At 47.3% G+C, this 24,921-nt stretch overlaps 1 protein-coding gene across 1 annotated transcript in view; it reads left to right on the forward strand.

Moving 5' to 3' along the window:
- The first annotated feature begins 6,110 nt into the window (after positions 1–6,110).
- Positions 6,111–24,921, forward strand: part of LOC144782517 (uncharacterized) — a 116,490-nt gene continuing 97,679 nt past the window's right edge. Inside the window, exon 1 of the mRNA XM_078661921.1 lies at positions 6,111–6,234. Coding sequence (XP_078518047.1) covers positions 6,220–6,234 — 15 coding nt within the window. The 5' untranslated portion in view covers positions 6,111–6,219. The remainder of the gene's footprint in view (positions 6,235–24,921) is intronic.

Raw genomic sequence — 24,921 nt, forward strand, 5'->3', positions numbered from 1 at the left:
GTACAGCATTATCTGTTCTCACACAAGATCAAGCAGGACAATACAAGCCCTGTGCTTATTTTTCGAGCACATTAGATCCTGTAGCCCAGGCTCTGCCTGCGTGCCTCAAGTCAGTTGCAGCCACAGCACTAGCTATCAGACAAAGTGATTCCATAGTCTTAGGACATACCTTGACAGTACAAGTTCCACATTCCGTGGAAGTTCTTTTAAACCGAACACAGACTCAGCACTTGACAATTGCACGTTTAACAGGTTATGAATTGACACTGTTCCAGCCACACATAGAAATCAGACGCTGCAACATCCTGAACCCTGCTACACTGTTACCATCAGTTACTCCGAATTCGGCCACACATGACTGTGTGGAAGTAGTTAACATTATGACCAAGCCAAGACAAGATCTGACAGATGTTCCGTTACCAGACCCCGACCTGACACTTTATGTGGATGGTTCATGTATGAGAACAAGTACAGGAGAACTAGTCGCCGCGTATGCAGTGACTACTGACACTGAAGTTATTGAAACACACCGTATCGACACCCTGTCCGCTCAAGCAGCAGAGCTAGTTGCTCTGACACAAGCCTGCATACACGCCAAGAACTTGAAAGTTAATGTTTACACAGATTCACGCTACGCATTTGGAGTTGTACACGACTTCGGAGTGCTCTGGCAGGAGAGAGGTTTCATGACTTCTCATGGAACCAAGATTCAGCATGGTCTCCTTATTCAAGCTCTGTTAGATGCCATACATTTACCGACATCTATTGCTATCATGAAGTGCAAAGCACATACGAAAGTTACTGACACCATTTCTCAAGGTAACGATCTAGCAGATCGCACAGCCAAGCTTACAGCACAGACTCTAGACATTCCAGTTAACATGACACACACTCCAGATCCGATTACATGTATGACAGTTAAGGACCCTACACAAGATGTCATAGATATCCAGTTACATGCTACTCCCGAAGAAATCAAGAAATGGTCCGAACAAGGAGGGGTCCAGACAGATCAAGGATGGTTAACGAAGGGTAGAGCCACATGGTTTCTCCCCGACTCTATGGTTCAAGTCATTATTAATACCGCACATAGTCCAGCACATTTAGGAGAAAAAGCTATGTTAGACAGTATCCAGAACATTTGGTTCAACAAGCATTTACGAGCTGCAGCCAAGCAGAAAGTCCGTACCTGTATGATATGTTGTCAGTTTAATCCAGGTAAAAGTGTCCCGGTGGAACAAGGTGGATTCCAGCCCCCTGACCACCCTTTTGAAGTCCTCCAGATGGATTATATTCAGATGGAGCGATGTCGAGGTTTCAAGTATGTCCTTGTAGTTGTATGCGCTTTGTCCAGGTGGACAGAAGCATATCCAGTCCCAGATTATACAGCCGCGACCACTGCCAAGCAGTTGGTTCGTGAGTTCTTCCCCCGTTACGGACTCCCTAGAGTCGTATATTCTGACAACGGCCAGCCATTCTCATCTGAGTTGATGAAGCATGTTTCCCTTTTGTTGGGGTACCAGTGGAAGTTTCATTGTGTACGCCATCCTGAAGCAGCCGGTCTCGTAGAGAGACATAACCAGACTCTGAAAATCCGTATTGCAAAAGTGTGTAAAGAGAAAGGTGTGGACTGGCTAGTAGCCCTGCCAGTCGCTTTATTTTATATGCGCATGGTCGCACATTCCAGATCAGGTCTGTCCCCGTACGAGGTCGTTTTCGGCCGCCCCCCTAACATGTGGGGTACTCCTAGACCCCGAAGTATTACCGATGTTTCAAGTAATATGCTGACAGATTACCTAGCTTCCTTGATGTCTGCCCTCAACTCTTGTCGTTCACAGGTTGCCGCCGCATTTCCAGACAATACCGAGGTGGCACCGCATGAAATCGTTCCAGGATCCATGGTCCTTGTCCGGAATTTTGACCGCTCAAGTCCGCTGGAGCCACGCTGGAAGGAGCCCCGACAGGTCCTCCTCGCCACCCGTACGGCCGTGAAGTTGGAAGGTCGCAAAGGCTGGGTGCACCTTTCACATATAAAAAAGTTTTATGGACTGAAACCCGTCTCAAAGAACATTTCCCAGGATTTGAAGGATTGCCAAAATATTGTTCTCAAGGACTGTCCCGCAAAAGACATTGCTACAAACCCTCCCCTGTTAGAGAAAACTCCGCAGCAGGAGTATAAGTTGAAACTCCGGTCTAGTAAAATAAGTCAGCCAGTTTGATTGTCTAAGTCCTCCCCTAGGTGAAACGGTTAAACTGTTTCTGACATGTATAAAATAGACCCCCATAGTGAGAGAGTTAGTCAAAACTCAATTCGATGTATCGTTTTTCTATGTTTCATATTGTTTCTCAGCATTATGATTTCCTGCACCAGTTATGCATTTTTCTTGTATTTCCCAGTTCTTCATGTAAATACGTCTGCTAATGCTACAGTAGAGCACACGTTTAGTGATCTGCCTCCTCATGAACTCTCTTACCGCCTCGCTATGAAAAATAATTCTTTCATCCGCATGTTACATTACTCACATCAGACCAGCAATGCCACTAATTGTTGGGTGTGTGGTCGACTCCCCCCTTTCCAGATACCGAAGGGAGTTCTGCCACTTTTTCCTTATCCTTTTTCACATAATGGTTCGTGTGGAGCATGGTCCACGTTAACGTCATCCTCAACAGATATGTCTTTTCTTAACAGTACATGTTTCCCAGACAAGCAAGGTCTCCCCCACAGAACCGGGTTAGATCTAGAAAATGAAGTGTATAATTTAGGTAACTATTCTTCGAATTTCATGGTCCTGAATGTTCAGTCTGATACTGCTCCAGACTTACCTGCTATTTCAGTATTACCAGTTAAAGGCGAATTATGTGTACGAAATAATGGTTCCGTACATGTAGGACATAGTGATTGTACTACTATTGTCAAGTATAGTGACAGTGGGAAATCCATTTTCAAAGCTTCACGTCATTCTTATTTTATTTGTGGTCAAACTGCATATGTTCGTCTGCCCCTCGATTGGGAGGGAACCTGTTACATTGCCTTCCTACTGCCACCAGTTTTCCTAGCCACACCTGATTATCATAGAAACACACATCTAGTACACATTAGACATAGAAGGGAGTCCCCAATTGTCGATTATACTGAAACTGCTCTAGAACAGTATACAGATTTCAACAGAGGTTTCTTTTTCTTTATAGGACCTATCCAGAATAGTAAGCTAATCCGTAGGTTAACCAGAACCCTCGAAGCTGTAGTAAATGAGACTGCCTCTGCTCTAGGTAATTTAACTGAAGAGCAATCTGCTATGAGATTTGTCGTTTTACAGAATCGTCTCGTCCTTGACGTCATACTGGCCGATAGGGGCGGGGCTTGTAGAGTCATCGGATCTAGTTGCTGCATTTTCATTCCAAATAACGCGCCGTCTGTTTATTCAGCTATAACCAGACTCCATAAGATTGCCCATCTGTTACACCAAGATCCAGGCACCTGGACATGGTCCGGTTGGTTCTGGAATATAATTTCCGCCTGGGGATGGAAAGTCTTGTCCTTTCTAGGTATTGCAGTAGCGATCATATTCAGCTGCTGCCTCTGTATACAATGTGGCCCTGCGATTTGCGGCATTTGTGCTACATCATGTATTCCTAGTCCCAAGCCCCGTTCTAAATCCCGTTCCAGGATAATTCGAGACGAGCAAATGATACTGTATGAAATGATAGATGGTATCATGAATATTGATGTTTCCTGATGGAAACGTAGTGACAAGGAGGGAATGTGGAAAAGTAAATTTTGCCATGTTCTGTGTCCCTACGTGTCATCCATCATATGTTATGTGTGCATGATTAAATATGCATATGCATTCCCTATGTTCGATTAATGACGCAATTACAGTTGTGTCCACCTCTAGTATGCCAGTTTCCAGTTCTCGTGAATACTACGAATATCAGGCCTATGTAAAGCTACGTTGCCACGTTTCTCAGTGTGCACGTTATTCTATTGAAAAGTCCCCGTTTCTAGGCCTCAAAAGGGCCCGGACACCAGATTCAGCTCTTGTCTCTGAAGCCTCGCTGAGGAGCGATACAGCCCCCACCTGTATCCTCGACCCTTCACTTACTTCCTGCCTCGCAGTGCCCGGCTCACCCTGGCTCTGCCTCTGAGTCTGCCAAGAATATGTTATGATTCCAGTTATCAGTTCAGTCCTCCTTCTCTGCATTCCTAAAACTACTGAATCGCATCGATAGTTTCCGTCATTGTCTAGCCTTCACGTCTCCACGTTAGAGAAATATTGCATTTAATGGTCATTTAATATTCTTCACCACGCACTACATGTAGAATAATGCATGGTCCAGTCTTAGAATCAAGTTAGCCTTTCCCCTCCTGACTTCTAGTTTATATCAACGTGTTCTCTAAACATCAGATACTAGATACTGTTTAGGTACATGTCGCCCTGACTCTCCAGACTTCAGTCTCTGCTCCTAGCACAGAGTTCATAGCCCCCAGCTTCTCCTAGTAACACGTCATTGCTAGTTTGCGCGCACCATCAGGTTAGAGGTCCCGGCTCCTCAGGTAGCCCCCTCCATGGTTTCCGCCCCATTCATGACATATTCCGTTACGTTTGCATCACATGTCTATGTATACGCCCTGTTACACCTCTTTTCACCCTTATCTTTCGCGACTGCTACGCGTCACGCCTTTTGCTCCACCCACTGCTACGCCTATTGCAATGTAATGCTATGTGTTTGCGTTATGTATATATGCTCATGCACTGTTATTAAAAGGTTACTTCCCCTTGTCCCGATCCTGTCCCCGGCAGCGCTGCTGTGCCTTACCATCCTGTTCCTGTCCTTTATGCTGTAATAAACCTGCAAACTCCTACTACCTCGAATCTTGACTCTTATTTATTGAGCTATCTGTTATTCATTTATGCATTCAAAAATAGGGTATTATTTATTTATTTACCACAGCTGGTCCTCTCCAGACTAGACTACTGCAATTCTCTTCTTACTGGCCTCCCCAAATCTCACCTGTCCCCCCTTAAGTCTGTTCTCCATTCAGCAGCTCGTTTCATTTTTGGGGCCAAAAGAAGCGATCACATCACACCCATGTTATCCACCCTCCACTGGCTTCCCATCGAGGCTAGAGCTATCTACAAGACCGCTTGTATCACCCACAAAGCCTTGCACTCCTCCTCTCCACGCTACCTGGCGAATAAACTGAAACTCTCTGGAGGCTCAAGACCTTCACGCAATGCGGAAAATCTACTGCTTGAACCTCCCACTTTCAAGAAGGAAAGAACGATGGTCCAATCCTTTTCAGGCAACGCGGTGAGAATCTGGAACTCACTCCCGCCTCAGCTCCGGACCACCGCCTCCTCCCAGGCCTTCAAAAGGGACCTCAAAGTTCTCCTCCTCCAGAGACACCTCCAAAAGTAATTCACGTCCTCTTGCTATTTGGAGGAAGACTTCCCACTACTGATAATTTCCACGACCATGGAAGTGCCTTCCCAGGGTATTCCTGGGGTTGGAGGGTCTGCCTCTTTGGAGTATTTTCCATGTACTTGTGTTTGGTGCCCTTGTGTAACATGCACACACCACTTTGCCCTTGCAACACACGGTTGCTACCTCTCACATGTTTTTACCTTTGATACTTGCACAAGTGCCTCCTTTGCCTACGTAACGCTTGTTCTTGTGCCCGAGTGTCTAGCACCTTTTGCAGTATTATACCTCAAATGATACTTTGTTTTCTCTTGTAACCGCACACTTGTCACTTTTTCCTCCTGTGCACTTTTGACTACCTCATGTATTTTGGTTGCTCACAATTGTCACTATTACCTTACGTAACGTAACGTATGCTTTTGTAATCTGTTCTTTTGTAATGTTTCTCATTATGTTCCATTTCTGTTCCCTTTGTGAAGCGCTCTGACGCCTTCGGGTAAAGTCCGCGCTATATAAAAAAATACATAAATAAAATCTCTCTCAGCGTCTAACCTAAGAGTAGTGTCTCTCTCGGTTGTGATTTCTCTCTCTGAGTCCTCCCCATGGGGGGAGTAGTGTCTCTCTCTCTCTAGCTCTGCAGTGACGTCACTCCCCTCTCCTGCGGGGAGTGTCTCCCCCCGGGGCATGTGCAGCAGCGCGCGGACCCCCCCATCTTTGTCCGTGGAGGCGACGCGGCTCCGGTTCTTGACAGACTCCGCCTCAGTGAATCTGCCCAAGATCACGCCGTGGGACAGGATGCAGGATCCAGAGGTGAGAGCCCCCCCCCCCCCCCCCCGGTGCTAGGCCCCTGCGCCCCCCCCCCCCCCCGCTGCTCGCCCCTTCATGTGATTCCGTTTGTCTGTCCAGCGCCTCTGCCGCCTCAGGGCCGTCGGGGCGCTACATTGGGAAGGAAGGGTCGGTGGTGTTAGTAGGGCGTCTTGGGGTCGGCTCGGGTCGGGGCGGAGTCCCAGCCGTCTTAGATGAGGTCTTGGTCTTGTTGAAGGTGAAGCTGGGGGGCCCTCGGGGAGGGTTATCCCCAAAGCGTCGACATTTCACTGGTGCACCAGGGGTTTGTTAAGAGGGAGTGAGAGTGACCCCCGTGACCTCCCAGTGTCCTCTGGTGACCCCCTAGTGTCCCCCAGTGACCTCCTAGTGTTATTTTATTTTTATTTTAAAAGTTTTATATAGCGCTGACTAGACCCAGAAGTATCAGAGCGCTTTACATGATCAGGATAGTATAGGGCAAACATGGTATGAAAGCATAAAAACAGAAAGAGCAGTGTGAAATATCAAAGTAAAAAACAACATAATTACAGATCAAGAAGGAATAAAACAGGAGCTCGAGCAATACAGTAACAAGTAATTTAGGTAAAGTGGAGTACAGGAAAAGGGACATTTACTGAAACAAATATGGTATGGTGAAAAGAGGTCAGGAGTCGGGCACAGGTTAGGATCCCCAGTAGTAGATAAGGAGGTGGGTTTTGAGGTCTTTTTTAAAGCTGGCGTATGAGGGGTTACAGCGCAGGTTTTTCGGGAGGGTATTCCAGATAGTAGGGGCATTGCCAGAGAAGGAGCGAGATTGTTTGGTTTTCTTTTTGTGCAGAGGAGGGATTAGGAGGAGGGCGTTGGTGCTTCTCAGAGGACGCGTGGTACCAGCGATGAGGAGTTTCTTGGAGAGGTACTGTGGAGTGTTTTGGTGGAGGGCTTTATGAGTGATGCAGGCCATTTTGTAAGTTGATGTCCTTTCAATTGGGAGCCATTTAAGAGATTTGAGAGCTGAAGAGATATGATCGAAGCGTTTGCAGTCTGTGATGAGCCTGGCTGCAAGGTTGAGCACAGCTTTAATAGGAGCAAGGCAGACCTTGGGGATTCCGTTGAGGATGGCGTTGCCATAGTCAGTACATGAAAGAACAAGAGATTGAACTGCAAGTTTAAAATCATCGATGGGTAAGAATGGTTTGCTAAGCTCGTTGGGTGGGGCTAAGCTCGTTGGGGCAATTACCAGCGTACTCTTTCCTGTGGGGTCCCGCGGACACCAGTGCTCCCTTACGCCGCCGCTGCTGACATCGCGGCTGCCGAGAGGGGAGAGCATCCCGCGACCAGGACTACAATTCCCAGCGTCCCCAGCCTGCCTACGGGGGACACCGACTGCCGCATCACACTGCCGCGCCCGGAGGCGCATAAGAACGAGCTGCTCCTGCGGCCGAGCGGGGGACTAAGCTCGTTGGGGCAATTACCAGCGTATTCTTTCCTGTGGGGTCCGCGGACACTAGTGCTCCCTTACGCTCTCCTCCGCCGCCGCTGCTGACATCGCGGCCGCCGAGAGGGGAGAGCGTCCCGCGACCAGGACTACAATTCCCAGTGTCCCCAGTCTGCCTACGGGGGACGCCGACTGCCGCATCACACTGCCGCGCCCGGAGGTGCATAAGAACGAGCTGCTCCTGCGGCTGAGCTGGGGACTAAGCTCGTTGGGGCAATTACCAGCGTACGCTTTCCTGTGGGGTCCCGCGGACACTAGTGCTCCCTTACGCTCTCCTCCGCCGCCGCTGCTGACATCGCGGCCGCCGAGAGGGGAGAGCGTCCCGCGACCAGGACTACGCGACAAGGACTTCAATTCCCAGCGTCCCCAGCCTGCCTACGGGGGACACCGACTGCCGCATCACTCTGCCGCCCCCGGAGGCGCATAAGAACGAGCTGCTCCTGCGGCCGAGCGGGGGACTAAGCTCGTTGGGGCAATTACCAGCGTACTCTTTCCTGTGGGGTCCCGCGGACACTAGTGCTCCCTTACGCTCTCCTCCGCCGCCGCTGCTGACATCGCGGCCGCCGAGAGGGGAGAGCGTCCCGCGACCAGGACTACAATTCCCAGCGTCCACAGCCTGCCTACGGGGACGCCGACTGCCGCATCACACTGCGGCGCCCGGAGGCGCATAAGAACGAGCGGCTCCTCCCGCGTCGCGGGACGCGCGCGGGCAGCGCCCGAGCAGAGGGCGGGCCATCTGTGGCCATCCGGGTCCAGACGAGGCTGGGCTGGGCCTACCCTCTTTCATCTCCGATGGGTAAGAGAAAGCAACAGATGTCTGGGGTGCAGGAGGGCAAGAACGCTAAAGTTCCTAGGAAAACTGAATCCATAATATCTTATTTGACTTCTGCTGTTGGGATTCTCAGCAAAGAAATAGCCAATGCGGAAATCGAACTGGGATTGGGTTCTGCTGACAGTGTTTGTGACAAAAATGACTTAGAACAGACTCCTGGAATACCACTGGAGCCAAACATTGTAATTGTGAAACCACCGTCAGTTCCTGTCCCACATCCTACCCCCCCTGGTACCGATAGTGCGCCGAAGGAGCACAGTGATGGAACTGAGGATTTACCTTTGCAAACGCTAGCGCATAAGCGCAGGCGGGTCAAAAAACCCCACAAAAGACATTTTAAATCTACTGCACCTGTACGCTCTGACACTATTAGTAGGCATCTTGTGGCTCAAGTGGTGGAGGAACTGTTTACTGCAAGGTTGGAGCCCGCCTTAATTGCTATTGGTAAAGATATCGTAGATACACTTAACAAATGCGTGGTGGGTTTGCTAAAAAAAAATGTGAAAACATTGATCAATTTATCACTCAGCAGAGACCAAATAACTGTAGCCCCACCCAGAAAAATGTTTCCCAAGGGGTTAATTTGAGGGCGGCAAACCCAGAGAAGGTTTTAAATGTCCCCAGGGTACCCAAGGGAGTTACTCTTAACCATACTGTAAGTAGCCAACCTTGCCCGGTAAAAAATATAAAAGAAGGGAACACACATCGAGGAGAAAATAACATTAAAACCACAGCCCCACCTCAAGCAAGACAGGGGAACGTGTATGGTTCTATCTTGGATTTACCACCAGCAGCAGCACCATTCGTAGCCGTCTTTACGGGGATCCAACCACTGGGGGTAGACGCCCACGAAACAACGTATGACCTTGAAGTACTGGGTTTTTAAGAACCCAGCGGTGCCAGGGAACACACCCTAAGACTTTGAGTCCTTCCTGTCCCAGACTACAGAAACACAGAGTCTTCTTGGTGAAGTCAAAGATCGAATTTATTGGCTGCAGCCAGTAACAGGTATCCTAGAAGTACAACACGGTGTATGTTCTCAGGAGACTGCTCAACTTACAAAGCCAGCCATCCCTTTTTATACAAAATATTATGCTTTAGGCAAACATTCCTTATTTTACAGTTGACCATTCACATTTTTCTACGACAAAGAAAAAGCAGATTCATGATGACAAGCCCATTTTCAGTTTGTTCAGCCCACAATCAATTACCCGGCAAGGCCCGATACTTTCATCAGATATCGAACGGAAAATCGGACACCTCCTCATCGTAAAGTAGGTCATAAAGCAAGAAACAGGGACAGGTGTGTGTAAGATTAGGCATGGTTCTGTGCGATGAAGGGTTTATGGTATGCTGTGCCTTGATCCTAATCTTGGTCGGCCACTGGGAAAGGAACTGGTCGAACAGGTTTGGCTTCGGGCAGTGGAGTCAGCTTGCCCAGGTCACGCAAAAGTCAGCAAAGGTGTACGTGTTCTTAAGACTCGTTTTGGCCTTAGTCATCGGCCTATGTGAGGGCAACCACTAAAATGGCTGCCATGCACAAAATGGAACCCGAGGGTTCAGGGCGGAATCCCTGATTTCAAGGTGATCTCGCCACTCGAATACGGCGAAAATGCTCGTATATAATGTACTCGTCATTCTCGGTCCGCTGATACCAAAATCGTCATGATACGACGATGTTTATGACACGGGTCCAGAATTTTCAGTACCACAGACCCTCCTTTTGCCCTTACATAGGCAATCAACCTACCCTCACGCTAATCTGAGTCCAGGTCTATTTTTATAAAATCATTGGATGTTGCTGTAGCATCATCCTACTACTTAGTTTGTCCCTCGATACAGGTTTCCTTATACATGATGTAGCACAGAGGCCACATATTGCAGGAGCACACTGTACGCACAGACAGAACAGGAAAAGAATGGCTAAGGTCATCCCAATGACCATCAGAATCTTCCATCCCCAGGCGGATAACAGTTCCCAGAACCACCCCATCAACGACCAATCTCCTTTATCCACATGAATAGATTCAGAGATCTTATGTAGTTTGGAAATGGCCTGGTACACTGTCGGAGCGTTATCTGGAATGAAAACGCAGCAACTTGATTGGATCTCTTCACATACGCCACCTCTGTCTGCAAGTATGACATCTAACGCAACTCTGTTCTGAAGAGTCATAAGGCGATCCGATTGGAGCTCAGCAGTCAAATTACTACGGGCACCGGCAGTTTCAACTACGGTGGATTCAACCACCCTCGTAAATGGCCTTATGTTCCTACTGTTAACCATGGGTCCCCAAAACGGCAGAAAACCCTTCAAGAAGTCTCCCAATTCTTGTCCTGCAGTGTCTTCTTTACTGAATACACCTCTAACTATCCTTGTCTTGTGGTAATCTTCCGCAGCTGTGTAGGTGGGTGGCAACAGGAACGAAACAAAACATGTGCCCGAGAAGTCAGGGGGCAACCATGTGTAGGCTCTATCATGACAGATGAAATAGGTACCCTTAGCTGCTAGGAACGAATGGGAAGTCTGAGACGCAAAGACATATGTCTCCGTGCAGATACTTTTTCCTAACTGAGCTCTGGGATTCTTGCCATTACCTTGCAGACATAGGTGACCCTGATGGGGTACAATCCAAATCGGGGAGGATCTCTTTGCTCGCTGGTTCTCACTCAGAGTAACTCCATATCCGGTCACGTTCCATCCAATATATGCTAGTGTCTCATCTCTCGGGATAGTCTCATAGGAAGTAGCTTCTCTAATCATATCTACTATACCCTTAACTGGAGCACTATTCTTTGGATTATCTTTTACAGAACGTAGGGGGTGGACTTCATGAGCATAGATGAACATCGTTCTGAATGCCCACACAGAACAATTATGGCTGAAAGGCAGGACCAAATAAGGGATACCTTTATCAGTAGTATGAGGCATAAGATCACACACCCAACAGTTAGTCGTGTTCACTACTAATTGGTGTTGGTGCAAAAGCTGAACGAAGAAGTTATTGACAAACTCTAATCTCCTAACGGACTCATGTTCAGGTAAAGGGTGAAAAGAATGTGAGGAAACAGTAGAAGGAGGCATGGGTTGTGCAGTGGGTGCAAATGTCACTTGAAAATAAAATAAAACATATCCTATTAAAAACATCATTACGCTAAACAACATGAAAATGCATAATATCAAAAAGCGTTTTCTGGTCATCATTATACATAGTTTGGCTTTAAAGTTTATCTCTTTGGCAGGTCTCTCCATCTCGAAAAACTCCATCCTCTAACCTTGCTGCTTGCGGAGGTAGGGTGTTCCGTGCTAAGGAATGCGCTTGTCAGTCCAAGGGAAACGCCCAAGAACCAACCAGAACCGTCAACCTTGTGTCTTCGGCTTGCACTCCAAAGACTTGTCGCCCGCGACCCTACAGCTGAACCCGGATGGTGGTTCGAAAAACAAAAATAAAAAAGTTTCTCAGATGAGAGAGCTGCACTTTCAAAAATAGCAAAGAAAAGGTTTTTATTTGTCCATAGTTCTCGGTCTCAGATTATAACGGCTTTTTCCAGGTAATGTCTGGTCGAGAAACAAGAGTTCAAGGGCTAAGTAGTGTCCAATCGAATTGACGGTGGCACAGCTTCCTGCAAAAGATTGTCACTTTCACGTTCAGAATTTGTTCCTTTTACACGTGCATCGCTGAAAGGCAGAAAACGAGGCACAGTCTCAGTCTCAGAGTCAGCATTACCCTCCTGGACCCACCGGTCGTACGGCAGAGGCAAAGGGACCCTCTTACAGTGTACGCCGTGGATCCAGTTCTTCTTCCCTTCCACTCGCACGGCTGATCTCGTTGACAAAAGGACTAGGTGGGGGCCGGTCCAGCGGGGCTGATCATTCTTTGTCCGCTGGAAGTTTTTAACCAAGACCCACGAACCAGGATCGATAGTGTGTCCTGGAGTTTCAGAGACCTGAGGCAGAGTATCGTGAATCTGTTGGTGTAAAACACGCAATTTAGCCGTCAAATCATACAAGTAATCAAGTCCACATTTGTAAAGCGCACACTCACCCGTAAGGGTCTCTAGGCGCTGGGGGCCGTCGGGAAGATTAAGCGAGCTATTGCCCAGAGTCACATGGTGCTGGGCTAACCTGCCGCCGGAGCCGGGGATCGAACCGTGGTCCCCAGATTCCAGCGTCAGTCGCCCTGGCCGCGGCGCCACACCTCTCCCACCTCTCTCAAGCAATACAGGGTGTTCAATTTCACTGAATTTTGTCGGCCTAGGCACTCCCCATATGTTGGCCGGGCGGCCGAACATGATTTCGTAAGGACTAAGTCCCATTCGTGAATGCACAGTCATTCTTGTCGATAGAAGTGCTAATGGTAAGGCATCGGGCCATTTAAGGCCAGAGCTTGCTTGTATCTTGGCCAGTTTAGGTTTAGAGTGCCATTGTAGCACTCTACTAGTCCAGCTGATTGGGGGTGATTTGCAGCGTGAAATTTTTGCTGGATTCCTAGCCCTTCACATACTTTCTTCATCACTCGACCCACAAATTCACTCCCATTATCACTCCAGACCATTCTCGGCAAGCCGAATCTAGGGAAAAATTCTTTGACAAGGGCTTTAGCTGTGGATAAGGCAGTGTTGTCTTTCAGGGGATATGCTTCTACCCATCTCGAAAAGGCACAAACAACAACGAGTACGTATTTTAAGTTGTTGCACCTCTCCATGTGGATGAAATCTAGCTGCAAAACCTTGAACGGGTACGTTTGAGGCGCAAAATGACCAGCTGGAGTTGGGGTTCCCCTACCAGGGTTGTATTTCAAGCACACCATGCAATTCCTGACCACATTCTCTGCACACTTAGGAATTCTAGCATTTTGCCATACAGGAGCCAACAACTTACAAATCCCTTTCACACTGATGTGAGCCAACCCATGGGCCATTGTAACCACTGCAAGCACATATGCATCGGGTAACAACCATCGCTGATGTTCTTACAATTCAACCCAACAACCATTTGCATCCAATTTACCCGTACTCTCTCTCCACACACTCAACTCTTTCTCTGTAGCTTCAGCTTGAATAGACTTCACACTCTCTATCGTATCTTCACACATTCCAATGTCACCAACCCATCTCGCAGGGCCTGCAACATACATTCGACTCATCACATCCCTCGCTGTTTCTTTTGCGATTTCATCAGCAAATGCATTACCACGACCAACATCATCAGTAACCTTCTTATGTGCACTGCATTTCACAATCGCGACTTGCAACGGCAAGATAAGTGACTCGAGGAGCTCATTCACCAACTGACCATGCTGAATCTTGGCTCCATGCGAAGTCAGAAACCCACGTTCTTTCCACAATCGTCCAAAACTATGGGCCACACCAAATGCATACTGGCTGTCAGTATATATGGTCACTTTCATTCCTTTTGATAACACACACGCTCTTGTAAGTGCAATCAACTCTGCTGCTTGAGCTGAATTATGTGGGATACGTGCAGCTTCAACAATCGTATGCAAAGTCGTAACAGCATATGCCGCAGTCGTATCACCATTCGGAAGCTTAAAGCATGAACCATCCACCCATAAGGTACCATCACACTCCACAAGAGGAGTGTCCCAAGATCTACTCTCCCTTTCGTTTCCGTTTCTGTCCTAAGAAAGCAATCATGCTGTTCAGAAACATCTGTTTCTGCTACAATCGGCAATAACGTAGCTGGATTCAACGTGTTTCATCTTTTTATGTGCACATGACTCGCTAAAAGTGTCAACTCGTAACCTGACAACCGAGCACTAGTTAAGTGCTGTGTCTTGGTTCTGTTTAGCAAAGTGTCCACTGCATGTGGAACCATTACAATCAACATATTATTCATCACTAAACCAGCAGACTGCCGAATAGAAACTGCTGCTGCTGCCGTCGCTCTCAAGCAACTCGGCAGCTCTCTAGCCACCGGATCTAAAGTTGACGAAAAATACGTACATGGACGCTGCTTGTCCCCAAAAGACTGTGTCAGCACTGACAACGCACAACCTTCTTTCTCATGGACAAACAGTGTAAAAGGTTTGCTGTAGTCGGGGGTACCCAACACAGGAGCCGAACACAATGCATCACGCAATTCGGAGAAACTTTTCTGACAATCTTCAGACCATGGAAGGGGATTTGGCGTATCTTTACAGGTCAATGCCACCAAAGGTTTGGACAGCAAGGAAAAGTTCGGTATCCATTGCCTGCAATATGACGTGATACCCAAGAAAGCACGCACTTCTCTCTGTGTCTTTGGCACACTCAATTTTGCGATTGCCTGAATTCTTTCTGGGGTCAGTTTCCTTCCCTCCTTCGATAAGAGATGACCTAAGTAGGTCACTTCTTGTCGACAATATTGTAGTTTCGAAAGGGACACTTTGTGATGTAAATCAGACAAATGACGCATCAATGACAACATTGCTTCTTTACAAATTTCCTCCGTATCTGCAGCGACTAGCAAATCGTCAACGTTCTGAATAAGGGTAGCGCCATCAGGTAAAACAATCGTATCAAGCTGTGTTTTTAAAGCCTGACTATATATCGATGGACTTTCACAGTAGCCCTGTGGAGCACGTTTGAACCGGAAGCTTCGGCCTCCTGAACTGAAGCCGAAAATATCCCTACTCTCCTCGGCAATCGGGATGCTGAAGAAGGCATTCTTCAAGTCGATCACCGAGAACCAAGTCGCGGAAGCTGGAATCATAGTCAATAGGGCAGTGATATCAGGAACAACTGGAAATTGTGGCACAACGATTTTATTCACCTCTCGAAGATCGATCACAAATCTGTAGACGGGTGGCTGAGAAGGGTCAGTACGCTTCAAAACAGGCAGAACAGGACTATTGCAAACGTTGCCTCTTGTCTCTTCAATTACATCTTTTTCAATCAAATCATAAATGATCGCTAGTAACGCTTTCTCACCTTCACTAGAGATCTTGTATTGGGGAATGCGTGGCATTTTAACATTGGCTTTCAATGTCACAACATATGGCGGTATTTCCAAAAGACCCACATCATTAGGACCAGTAGCCCAAAGAATATCAGGAAGAAGCGACAATTCTGTCGGAAGTTTATCCTTCGACAAATACATTTGGGAGACCACTTTCTTACCTAGTGTAAGTTTTACTCCTGAAGGAGAACAATACAAGGTTGCATACAATCTTTTGAACAGATCCAGTCCCAACAAGTTCTCACCACAACCTGTCGTCAAAATAAGGGGTGCTTCTAATTCACAAGGTCCAACAGAAAGAGACATAGGACTAGAAATCAGGTTCCTAACCGGGGCGCCAGAAAAACCTACTGAAACATTCATTTCGCCAGACAAAGGTGCGCCAGGGAGTTTAGAGCGCATAATAGAACTCTTTGTAGCACCAGTATCCAACAGAAAAGGCTCTGACACGCCTGATGTAATCACCTCAATATAAGGTCCACTCAGATCTACTGGAACTGAAACAACTCCCTCTCTTTGTCTATGGCTGTCCTAGCAATCATTACCTTCCATATTCTCATCTTCTGCATAGTAGTAATCAGCATAGTACTGAGGCGTCCTACCGGACGCGTTATTCTGCTGATCAAAACTATTCATTGAATTCTGAGGAGGAAATGGACGTGCGTTCTGGGAGAATCCTCCACGCCCTCTACCTCTAAGAGTTTGTGGAACACCTCGACCTCTTGCGCTAGAAACACCATTCATACGCTGTAACAGAGCAGGGCAGCTACTTTTAAAATGACCCTCTTCTTTGCAATATGCACACTGATTAGGGCCTACAGGAAAACGTTGTTGAGAAAACTCGAACCTTTGCGAGTTTCTCTGAAACTGCTGAGGTTGCTGATAATCACGCTGACCATTACGTGGCGGATAAGCTTGCTGTAAAAGAACCTTCGTCTTTAACTCTTTAGTTTTCTTGTCTGCTCTATCCTTCTCGTCCTTGTCTCTCTATTTTCATAACACTGCGCAGTAGCCAATATCTGTGCTGATGAGGAAACGGCCCACGAACTCTCTGAATCTTTCAATTTTTTACACAACTCAGGAAGCAAATTGTGCACAAACTTGTCAACGAACAACCGTTGACCACCTTCTGTACTCATGTCTTGACCACTGTGGTCGATAAACGTTTCCTCAAACCTAGTGAAGAAATCACACACGGTTTCCTCTTTCTTCTGCTTACATGCAGACAATTTGTCCCAATTCACTCGCATAGCAGGCATTAAAGTCTTCATGTAAGTAACGATCTTGCCAGGAAGTTCTGCAACTAAAGGTTCAGGTTTAGCACCCCCAACTTGACGGTCATCTGCAGTAGCAATATTAACCCAGGTATCACCTAACTCCTGCGCATGATCCGTGTGACGAATCAAACCCCATAAAGGCTGTGGAACAACATTTCCAAACAACATGTCTATATCAGCTAGATTCATGACACATGAGTCTGCAGTCTGAGATAGTTCCTTATAATACCTTGCAGGATTTTTAGGGGGGTCAGGCAAAGTCTGCTTAAGGGCCAAAACTTCAGCTCGCTTCCAAGGAACATGTACAAAAACACGCTGAAAGTGAGCCGGCACGGCATCAATTTGATTAGCGACATCAGCTGCAACGGCTTCCTTCCATACCGGAGGAACCTCTCTCATTGGATATTGTCGCGCTTTCCTCCTAACAGAGGGATCAGGCTCAAACAACGACCGAGAGATGGCCTCCCTCCTAAATGACAACAATGTCGCAACTGCTCTTTCAACATCGGAACCCACAATCGTTCCTTTTGCAAACTCGAACCGTACACGGCAAAACTCAGGTGGATTGGGCTCCAAATCATTATTTTCCAAATCCTCACAAAGAAAAGCACACATTTTATCAAAAACTTATCTCTGCTTTGGTGCTTCCCACTGGTGGAAGACATCCATAACAGACTCTAGCTCATATCTTGTGGGGTCTGTAACCCATTTATGTGCCAAATAATCCAACGTTTCCCGCTCTCTAGAGTCGGGCAGTTGACTACGCAGCTGTTTGTGCGTTGAAACAGGGGTCATACTTGCTGCCCCAAAAAGAGGAGATAGGAGACTAGCAACAGTGTCAGTCATTCTCTGTCGAACAGAAGGAGAAGTCGACGAAAGAACAGGAGGAAAAGCAGAGTAAGGCAAGGCAGACGCAGATGCAGACGCAGAGGCAGTATCAGGAGGAGTATCAGAAGAGGTAGTTGATGCAGTAGGTAAAGTCGTAGGGAGTACAGGGGGAGCTGGTAGCAAAGTCGGCGGCCCTTGAGGGGGCTGCGCCGTAGCAGTAAGAGCCAACTGAAGAGGAGCTGGCGGCTGTGAAAGAAACTGAGGCACAACAACCGGAGATTGCACAACTAAAGGTTGCGGAGGTGCAGTAGCACTCTGCGCATAGGGGGGTGGCGAATTCAATAAATGTGACATTAGAGGGTCTTTCTCAAGTACTTTTGCTACATCCTGCTGGAGAGGTGACAAAACTGGATAGCATTTATCAACTGCCATTTTACGTTGCCTGTGCAACTGCTCACTCGCTTGTTCTTCTTCATCATCTTTATACTGCATAGCAGCTTGCATTATCGAGATACCCTTTTCTCTTTTGTTCCTCTTTGCTAATTTAATTTCTTTCTGTTTGGCTTCCTTTCACCATTGGCGGAAAGAGTCAAACATCGCCGGCCGGGCTTTCTTCTTAAAAAGTCTAACCTCTAGATTATCTAATATCTCTGTGTCAAAACTACCATATTGGGGCCAGTTTAGAAAACCATCCTTCCTGGTGTATCGGATCCATACTTCATTATATGTGATGGGGCCCACGCCGTGCTTCACATAGAGCTCATAGGTTGGAGTTCCAATCGGATGAACCGGACACGAGTCCTCCAATCGGGAATCCCTATTACAACCAAGACAAAACAAATTTCCAAGTCTGCTAAGACCAGGCATCTTCGCTCTCTAGTCTAGCTTCAAACTTCAAAGGATTATCGAAATACGATAGTCTCGTGAATACACGAGTCCCTCGGCTTTGGTACTTGCAAGTTCCAAATCAAAGATCCCAAGGGGATACCCAAAAACTAAGAACCAAACTAAGGACTGGGAGACGTTCCACTTATACTTAACTGAGGTATCGAGGACGTCACCAGAAGACTCGTCTATTGTTTCGCTCTACAAATCATCAAAGGGTCCAAGACAGGGCGATAGTCAGGGCAGCAGTCCTTCGTAGCCGTCGGAAAGCGGGGAACCTCGCAGCAAAGACTTTCGGACCACGAACGACATACAGGGGTCGATGAAGTGGTTGGCCTCCCTCCAGAATTTTCACACGAGGCTCCTCACGAACCTCTGGCTTGGACCGGTACCGCTGAAATCGCCCCACGTTGGGTGCCAACTGAAGTACTGGGTTTTTAAGAACCCAGCGGTGCCAGGGAACACACCCTAAGACTTCGAGTCCTTCCTGTCCCAGACTACAGAAACACAGAGTCTTCTTGGTGAAGTCAAAGATCGAATTTATTGGCTGCAGCCAGTAACAGGTATCCTAGAAGTACAACACGGTGTATGTTCTCAGGAGACTGCTCAACTTACAAAGCCAGCCATCCCTTTTTATACAAAATATTATGCTTTAGGCAAACATTCCTTATTTTACAGTTGACCATTCACATTTTTCTACGACAAAGAAAAAGCAGATTCATGATGACAAGCCCATTTTCAGTTTGTTCAGCCCACAATCAATTACCCGGCAAGGCCCGATACTTTCATCAGATATCGAACGGACTCCTAATAAAATCGGGCACCTCCTCATCGTAAAGTAGGTCATAAAGCAAGAAACAGGGACTTGATCTTAATCTTGGTCGGCCACTGGGAAAGGAACTGGTCGAACAGGTTTGGCTTCGGGCAGTGGAGTCAGCTTGCCCAGGTCACGCAAAAGTCAGCAAAGGTGTACGTGTTCTTAAGACTCGTTTTGGCCTTAGTCATCGGCCTATGTGAGGGCAACCACTAAAATGGCTGCCATGCACAAAATGGAACCCGAGGGTTCAGGACGGAATCCCTGATTTCAAGGTGATCTCGCCACTCGAATACGGCGAAAATGCTCGTATATAATGTACTCGTCATTCTCGGTCCGCTGATACCAAAATCGTCATGATACGACGATGTTTATGACACGGGTCCAGAATTTTCAGTACCACAACCTTATGAGGTTAGCTGGGCACTGGTGTGAAGAGCACAGCAGTGGGGATCTTAGATGTATCTAAAGCCATTATTATGGCAAGAAGAGTTGCATGGATTGGGCGTTGCCCGAAACATATTCCTGGAGATTGCGTGGTGGTGAATTTTAATTCACGCGCAGTAGCGGACAGATTATTCTGGGACGCATCAGATTTAGACAACACAGGCATAAGACCGGTCCGATTGGGTTATTTTTACCCGCCATCCAGGACTACTCTACATGTCCCCCAAAGTAATCCCCTATAGGCTCTCAACTTAGCTACCCCTCACACAGATCCAACAGAAGTGACTCCTATATCCGGCACAGGGAAGTTCGAGGGCCGACACAAAGGTCGGATAGAATTTCCCCAGCCCTAACAGTTGCTAGTTCTCCTCAATCCCAGGTAGATATGGACATAGGGATCTCAAACCGATTTGCTCCTCTGTCTAATCTGGATCAAAATGATTGACATGAAGTGCAGACGGAACGCCAGGGGGAAATAGAGGAGGAAGTTAAGTCATTGGTATCTTGTGAATTTCTTAGCTGGAACGTGGCGGGGATTAGAACAAAAACACAAGATGAGCTCTGGGTGAAGTATGTAAAGCATCATAATATCATAGCCCTTCAGGAAACGTGGGACGTTAGTACTAGCTTTATTATGGATGGGTACTCAAGTTTTGCCGTCCCGGCGGTGGGAGGGCAGTCGGGCAGATCAAAGGGAGGGTCGCACTAAATCTTAAAGATGTGTTCCGAAAGTTGGATTTAGAGTCCCCCTATATCCTGATACTTGAGTGGAGTTGCGCGCACTCACAAAAGTATCTTTTAATAAAGTTTTATAATTCTATAGCCGGTTCAAGTTCTAATGAACATATAGGCATCTTGGATACATTTTTGTCAGCATATAGACTTAATCAAAACACTACATTCGAGTTGATCCTAATGGGAGATTTTAATATACACCCATGCAACTGGGAATGCCATATGGGTGAGCCCTGTGGTCCATCGGGAGCTGTGGTCCCCCATTTTGAGCATAGCCCCCAGGGTGAGGCACTAGAGGAATTTTTGGCAAATATGAATTTATTCGAACCAGGCGGACAGGAAGGGCCTGATAGAGTTCCCACATTTGTAGGAAGAGGGACCTCTACAATAATTGATTATATTTTTTATTTCAACTGAGATATTAGGCAAGGTCCGAGTTTATAGGACGGACATCTCAACATTTAGTGATCATAACCCAATAATATTGGAGATGGAGGTGGGGGACTGGAGTCGCCCAAATGAGGTGGTAAGGGAGGGGGGGGCAAACGCTGGTTACATCAGATCAAGGAAGAAGGATTAAATGGGACAGAGTGGTACCGGCGGTCTTCTTGGAGGAACTGGCTATAGAGGCCGATATACATTTGGAAATCTGCTTAGATAGCACGGCTCCCAGCTTAGAGATCATTGGGGCATATGGGGATATCTGTGGTCAGATTGCTAAGAAGTTAGAATCAGAGTGCAAAAGAAATCTGAAAAAGGAGTATAAATGGTTTGACAGCAGCTGCACAAAGGCACATGGAGTCCTGATACAAGCCTTAAAATCTAAACCCAGGGATAGGATCTTGGTCGCTGATGCCAGAAAACTGTACATATTAGCCATAATTGCCTGTAAAAATCAGTTAAAGGAGGAAGCGTGGGAGAATCTCCTTGCTACCGAGGTCCTGCGTGATAGCAAGAAATTTTGGACAATTATAAACCAACCGTTCCTCTCTGGCCAAGATAACACTGATATGGACTGCGTCATCCCTGATGAAGGTTGGGTTAATCATTTTAGTGAAATTTATGGCGGGCTACACTTGGATGCCCTGGCTAGCCATAACATGGTACCCGATCATGCAGGTGCAGATACACTAACGTTTACGGCTAGAGAGGTTGATAAAGCTATAAAAGAAATGTAAAAAAAAAAAGCCACCGGGACCGGATGGGGTACCAGCAGATCTGTATTGTTCCCACCCGGGTTTTTGGGCAAAGATCCTAACCAACGTTTTTAATGCCTCTAGTACAGCGGGATTTCCGGTATCCTGGTCTCAATCCATCATAGTCCCAATTTTTAAAAAAGGGGATAGAGGTGACCCGGCTTGCTACAGGCCAATCTCCCTCCTGGACTCTGCAGTGAAAATCCTTGGCAGAGTGATTCTATCTAGGCTGAGGGATTGGCTAGATGGCAAGGGGGTTCGCTCAAATTTACAATATGGATTTAGAGAACGCAGGGGCACTCTTGACCAATGCTTAAACCTATACCTCCTTATCAACAAGTATACTTGAGCAAAGGAGGGCCATTTTTACATGGGTTTTATGGACTTATCGTCCGCTTTCGACCTAGCCAACTGAGCAAAACTGTGGGCTATCCTACTTAATATAGGACTGGACCCCCCACTTGTGAATTTTTTAAGTGACTTGCATATCGATTTATTATCCACAGTCAGGGTGACCAGAGAAGGCCGGTGTACCAATTCCTTTAACTCCAGAAGGGGAGTCAGACAGGGGTGTATCCTGGCCCCTCTTCCGTTCGCAATATATATTAATGACCTGGATAAATCACTCGGGGTGGTCACTCCGGACGTGCCGCGTATAGGGGATTCGGTTATTCTGGTCCTCCTATACGCGGACGATGCGGTGCTACTCTCACGAACTGGTAGAGGCCTTCAGAGGCTGTTGGATAATTTTGGCAGTTTTATGGGTACTTTAGACCTAAAAGTAAACGCCAAAAAATCGCATGTCATGGTGGCAGGATCCAGTAAGAAGAAGGTCAAGACAAAACCCTTTACTTGTAATGGTTCTGTACTATCAAGAGTCCCAGTCTTCACCTATCTTGGGGTCCTCTTTAATGAAGAGGGTACCTGGGGACCCCAACATAAGCTGAAAAGCAATACAGTAGCTAGGTCAACAGCAGCTCTCTTGGGGTTCTGTAAGCGGATTGGAGGGAGACCAATGGAGGCAATTTTAAAGATATATAAAGCAAAATGTTTGGCCATCGCGTCTTATGGTGCTTCGCTATGAGGTTACACGCCATCAACCAAGATACAAGTGGTGGAAAATAGGTTCCTTAGATCTCTATTGTCTGTGACCCAATCGTCCCCCTCTCTACATACAGAACTTGGTCTGGGGTACATTTCAGATTCCTTGAAATTGGTACCATTGATCGCCTGGGCAAATATATGGCTTAATGATGAACTTACTCTAAATCATGAAATATTGGAGGATTGTCTTAAATTGGACATGGCAGGGAGGATTCCCTGGTTGATGCACCTTAGAGCGGCGTGCATCAAACTGGGACGTCCTGAATTGTTTTTATCACCTGACCGTTTAACTAAACAAGCATTTACAATGCAATGGTTTCGCCTTTGGAAAAGTTAGAGCTATTGGCATTGTAAATGACAACATTTGTATTTATGTGTTGGTTTTGAAAACAGATAAATAAATGGCATTGTCATTTACATTGCCATTAGCTTAATCTCTCGCAAATGTGAGACCTATTGTACCCTACGGACGAGCTCAGCAGACAGCAATTACTACCACACACACACCCAGAGCCTCCCCCCCCCCACACACACACACACACACACACAGAGTCCCCCACACACACACACACACCCAGAGCCCCACACACACACACACACACACACCCAGAGCCATATATATATATGTAAAAGTAATTATCCAAATATCAGCTGGCTCTTCAGTTACAACGTTTCTGTGAGCTCAGATGACTTGCTCATTGAACTGTGGCATAGAGTCCAAGAGCTGCTAGTCTGTCCATACTATCTACTGTCCATTTACCACTCCATCAAATGAACAGCTTCCAAACCTTAACCCAGAACCGTAACCTCATGTTCCCCTACTAGCAGTGCCAAAAAAACTAAAACCCCGGTCACAACAGTTACCCGTGGACCAAACATGGTCATTGTCTTAACTTCCCTCATGTCACCAACCACATGAGAAATATGAGAAACATTTGAATACTTGCTAGCTGTTGTATCCTTTCTGACTATTTCTGGATAAAAATCTAATTTACTCAAACTGTTCGGAGGGAGTTTGCTTTAAAAACAGATCTCTAAACCCCGCCTCTCTGCAGTCCTGCTTCCATACATACTGTGCACCCATGCTCAGCCCCCCCTCCTCTCTCTGCAGTCCTGCTTCCATACATACTGTGCACCCATGCTCACCCCCCTCCTCTCTCTGCAGTCCTGCTTCCATACATACTGTGCACCCATGCTCACCCCCTCCTCTCTCTGCAGTCCTGCTTCCATACATACTGTGCACCCATGCTCAGCCCCCCTCCTCTCTGCAGTCCTGCTTCCATACATACTGTGCACCTATCCTCACCTCCCCCTCCTCCTCTCTGCAGTCCTGCTTCCATACATACTGTGCACCCATGCTCAGCCCCCTCCTCTCTCTGCAGTCCTGCTTCCATACATACTGTGCACCCATGCTCAGCCCTGCTCCTCTCTCTGCAGTCCTGCGTCCATGCATACTGTGCACCCATGCTCAGCCCCCCTCCTCTCTGCAGTCCTGCTTCCATACATACTGTGCACCCATGCTCAGCCCCTCCCCTCCTCTCTCTGCAGTCCTGCTTCCATACATACTGTGCACCCATGCTCAGCCCCCCTCCTCTATCTGCAGTCCTGCGTCCATGCATACTGTGCACCCATGCTCAACCCCTCCCCTCCTCTTTCTGCAGTCCTGCTTCCATACACACTGTGCACCCATGCTCACCCCTCCTCTCTCTGCAGTCCTGCTTCCATACATACTGTGCACCCATGCTCACCCCCTCCTCTCTCTGCAGTCCTGCTTCCATACATACTGTGCACCCATGCTCACCCCCCTCCTCTCTCTGCAGTCCTGCTTCCATACATACTGTGCACCCATGCTCACCCCCTCCTCTCTCTGCAGTCCTGCTTCCATACATACTGTGCACCCATGCTCAGCCCCCCTCCTCTCTCTACAGTCCTGCTTCCATACATACTGTGCACCCATGCTCACCCCCCTCCTCTCTCTGCAGTCCTGCTTCCATACATACTGTGCACCCATGCTCAGCCCCCCTCCTCTCTGCAGTCCTGCTTCCATACATACTGTGCACCCATGCTCAGCCCCCCTCCTCTCTGCAGTCCTGCTTCCATACATACTGTGCACCCATGC

This window comes from Lissotriton helveticus, chromosome 9 (assembly GCF_964261635.1).
Source record: "Lissotriton helveticus chromosome 9, aLisHel1.1, whole genome shotgun sequence".
NCBI lineage: Eukaryota > Metazoa > Chordata > Amphibia > Caudata > Salamandridae > Lissotriton > Lissotriton helveticus.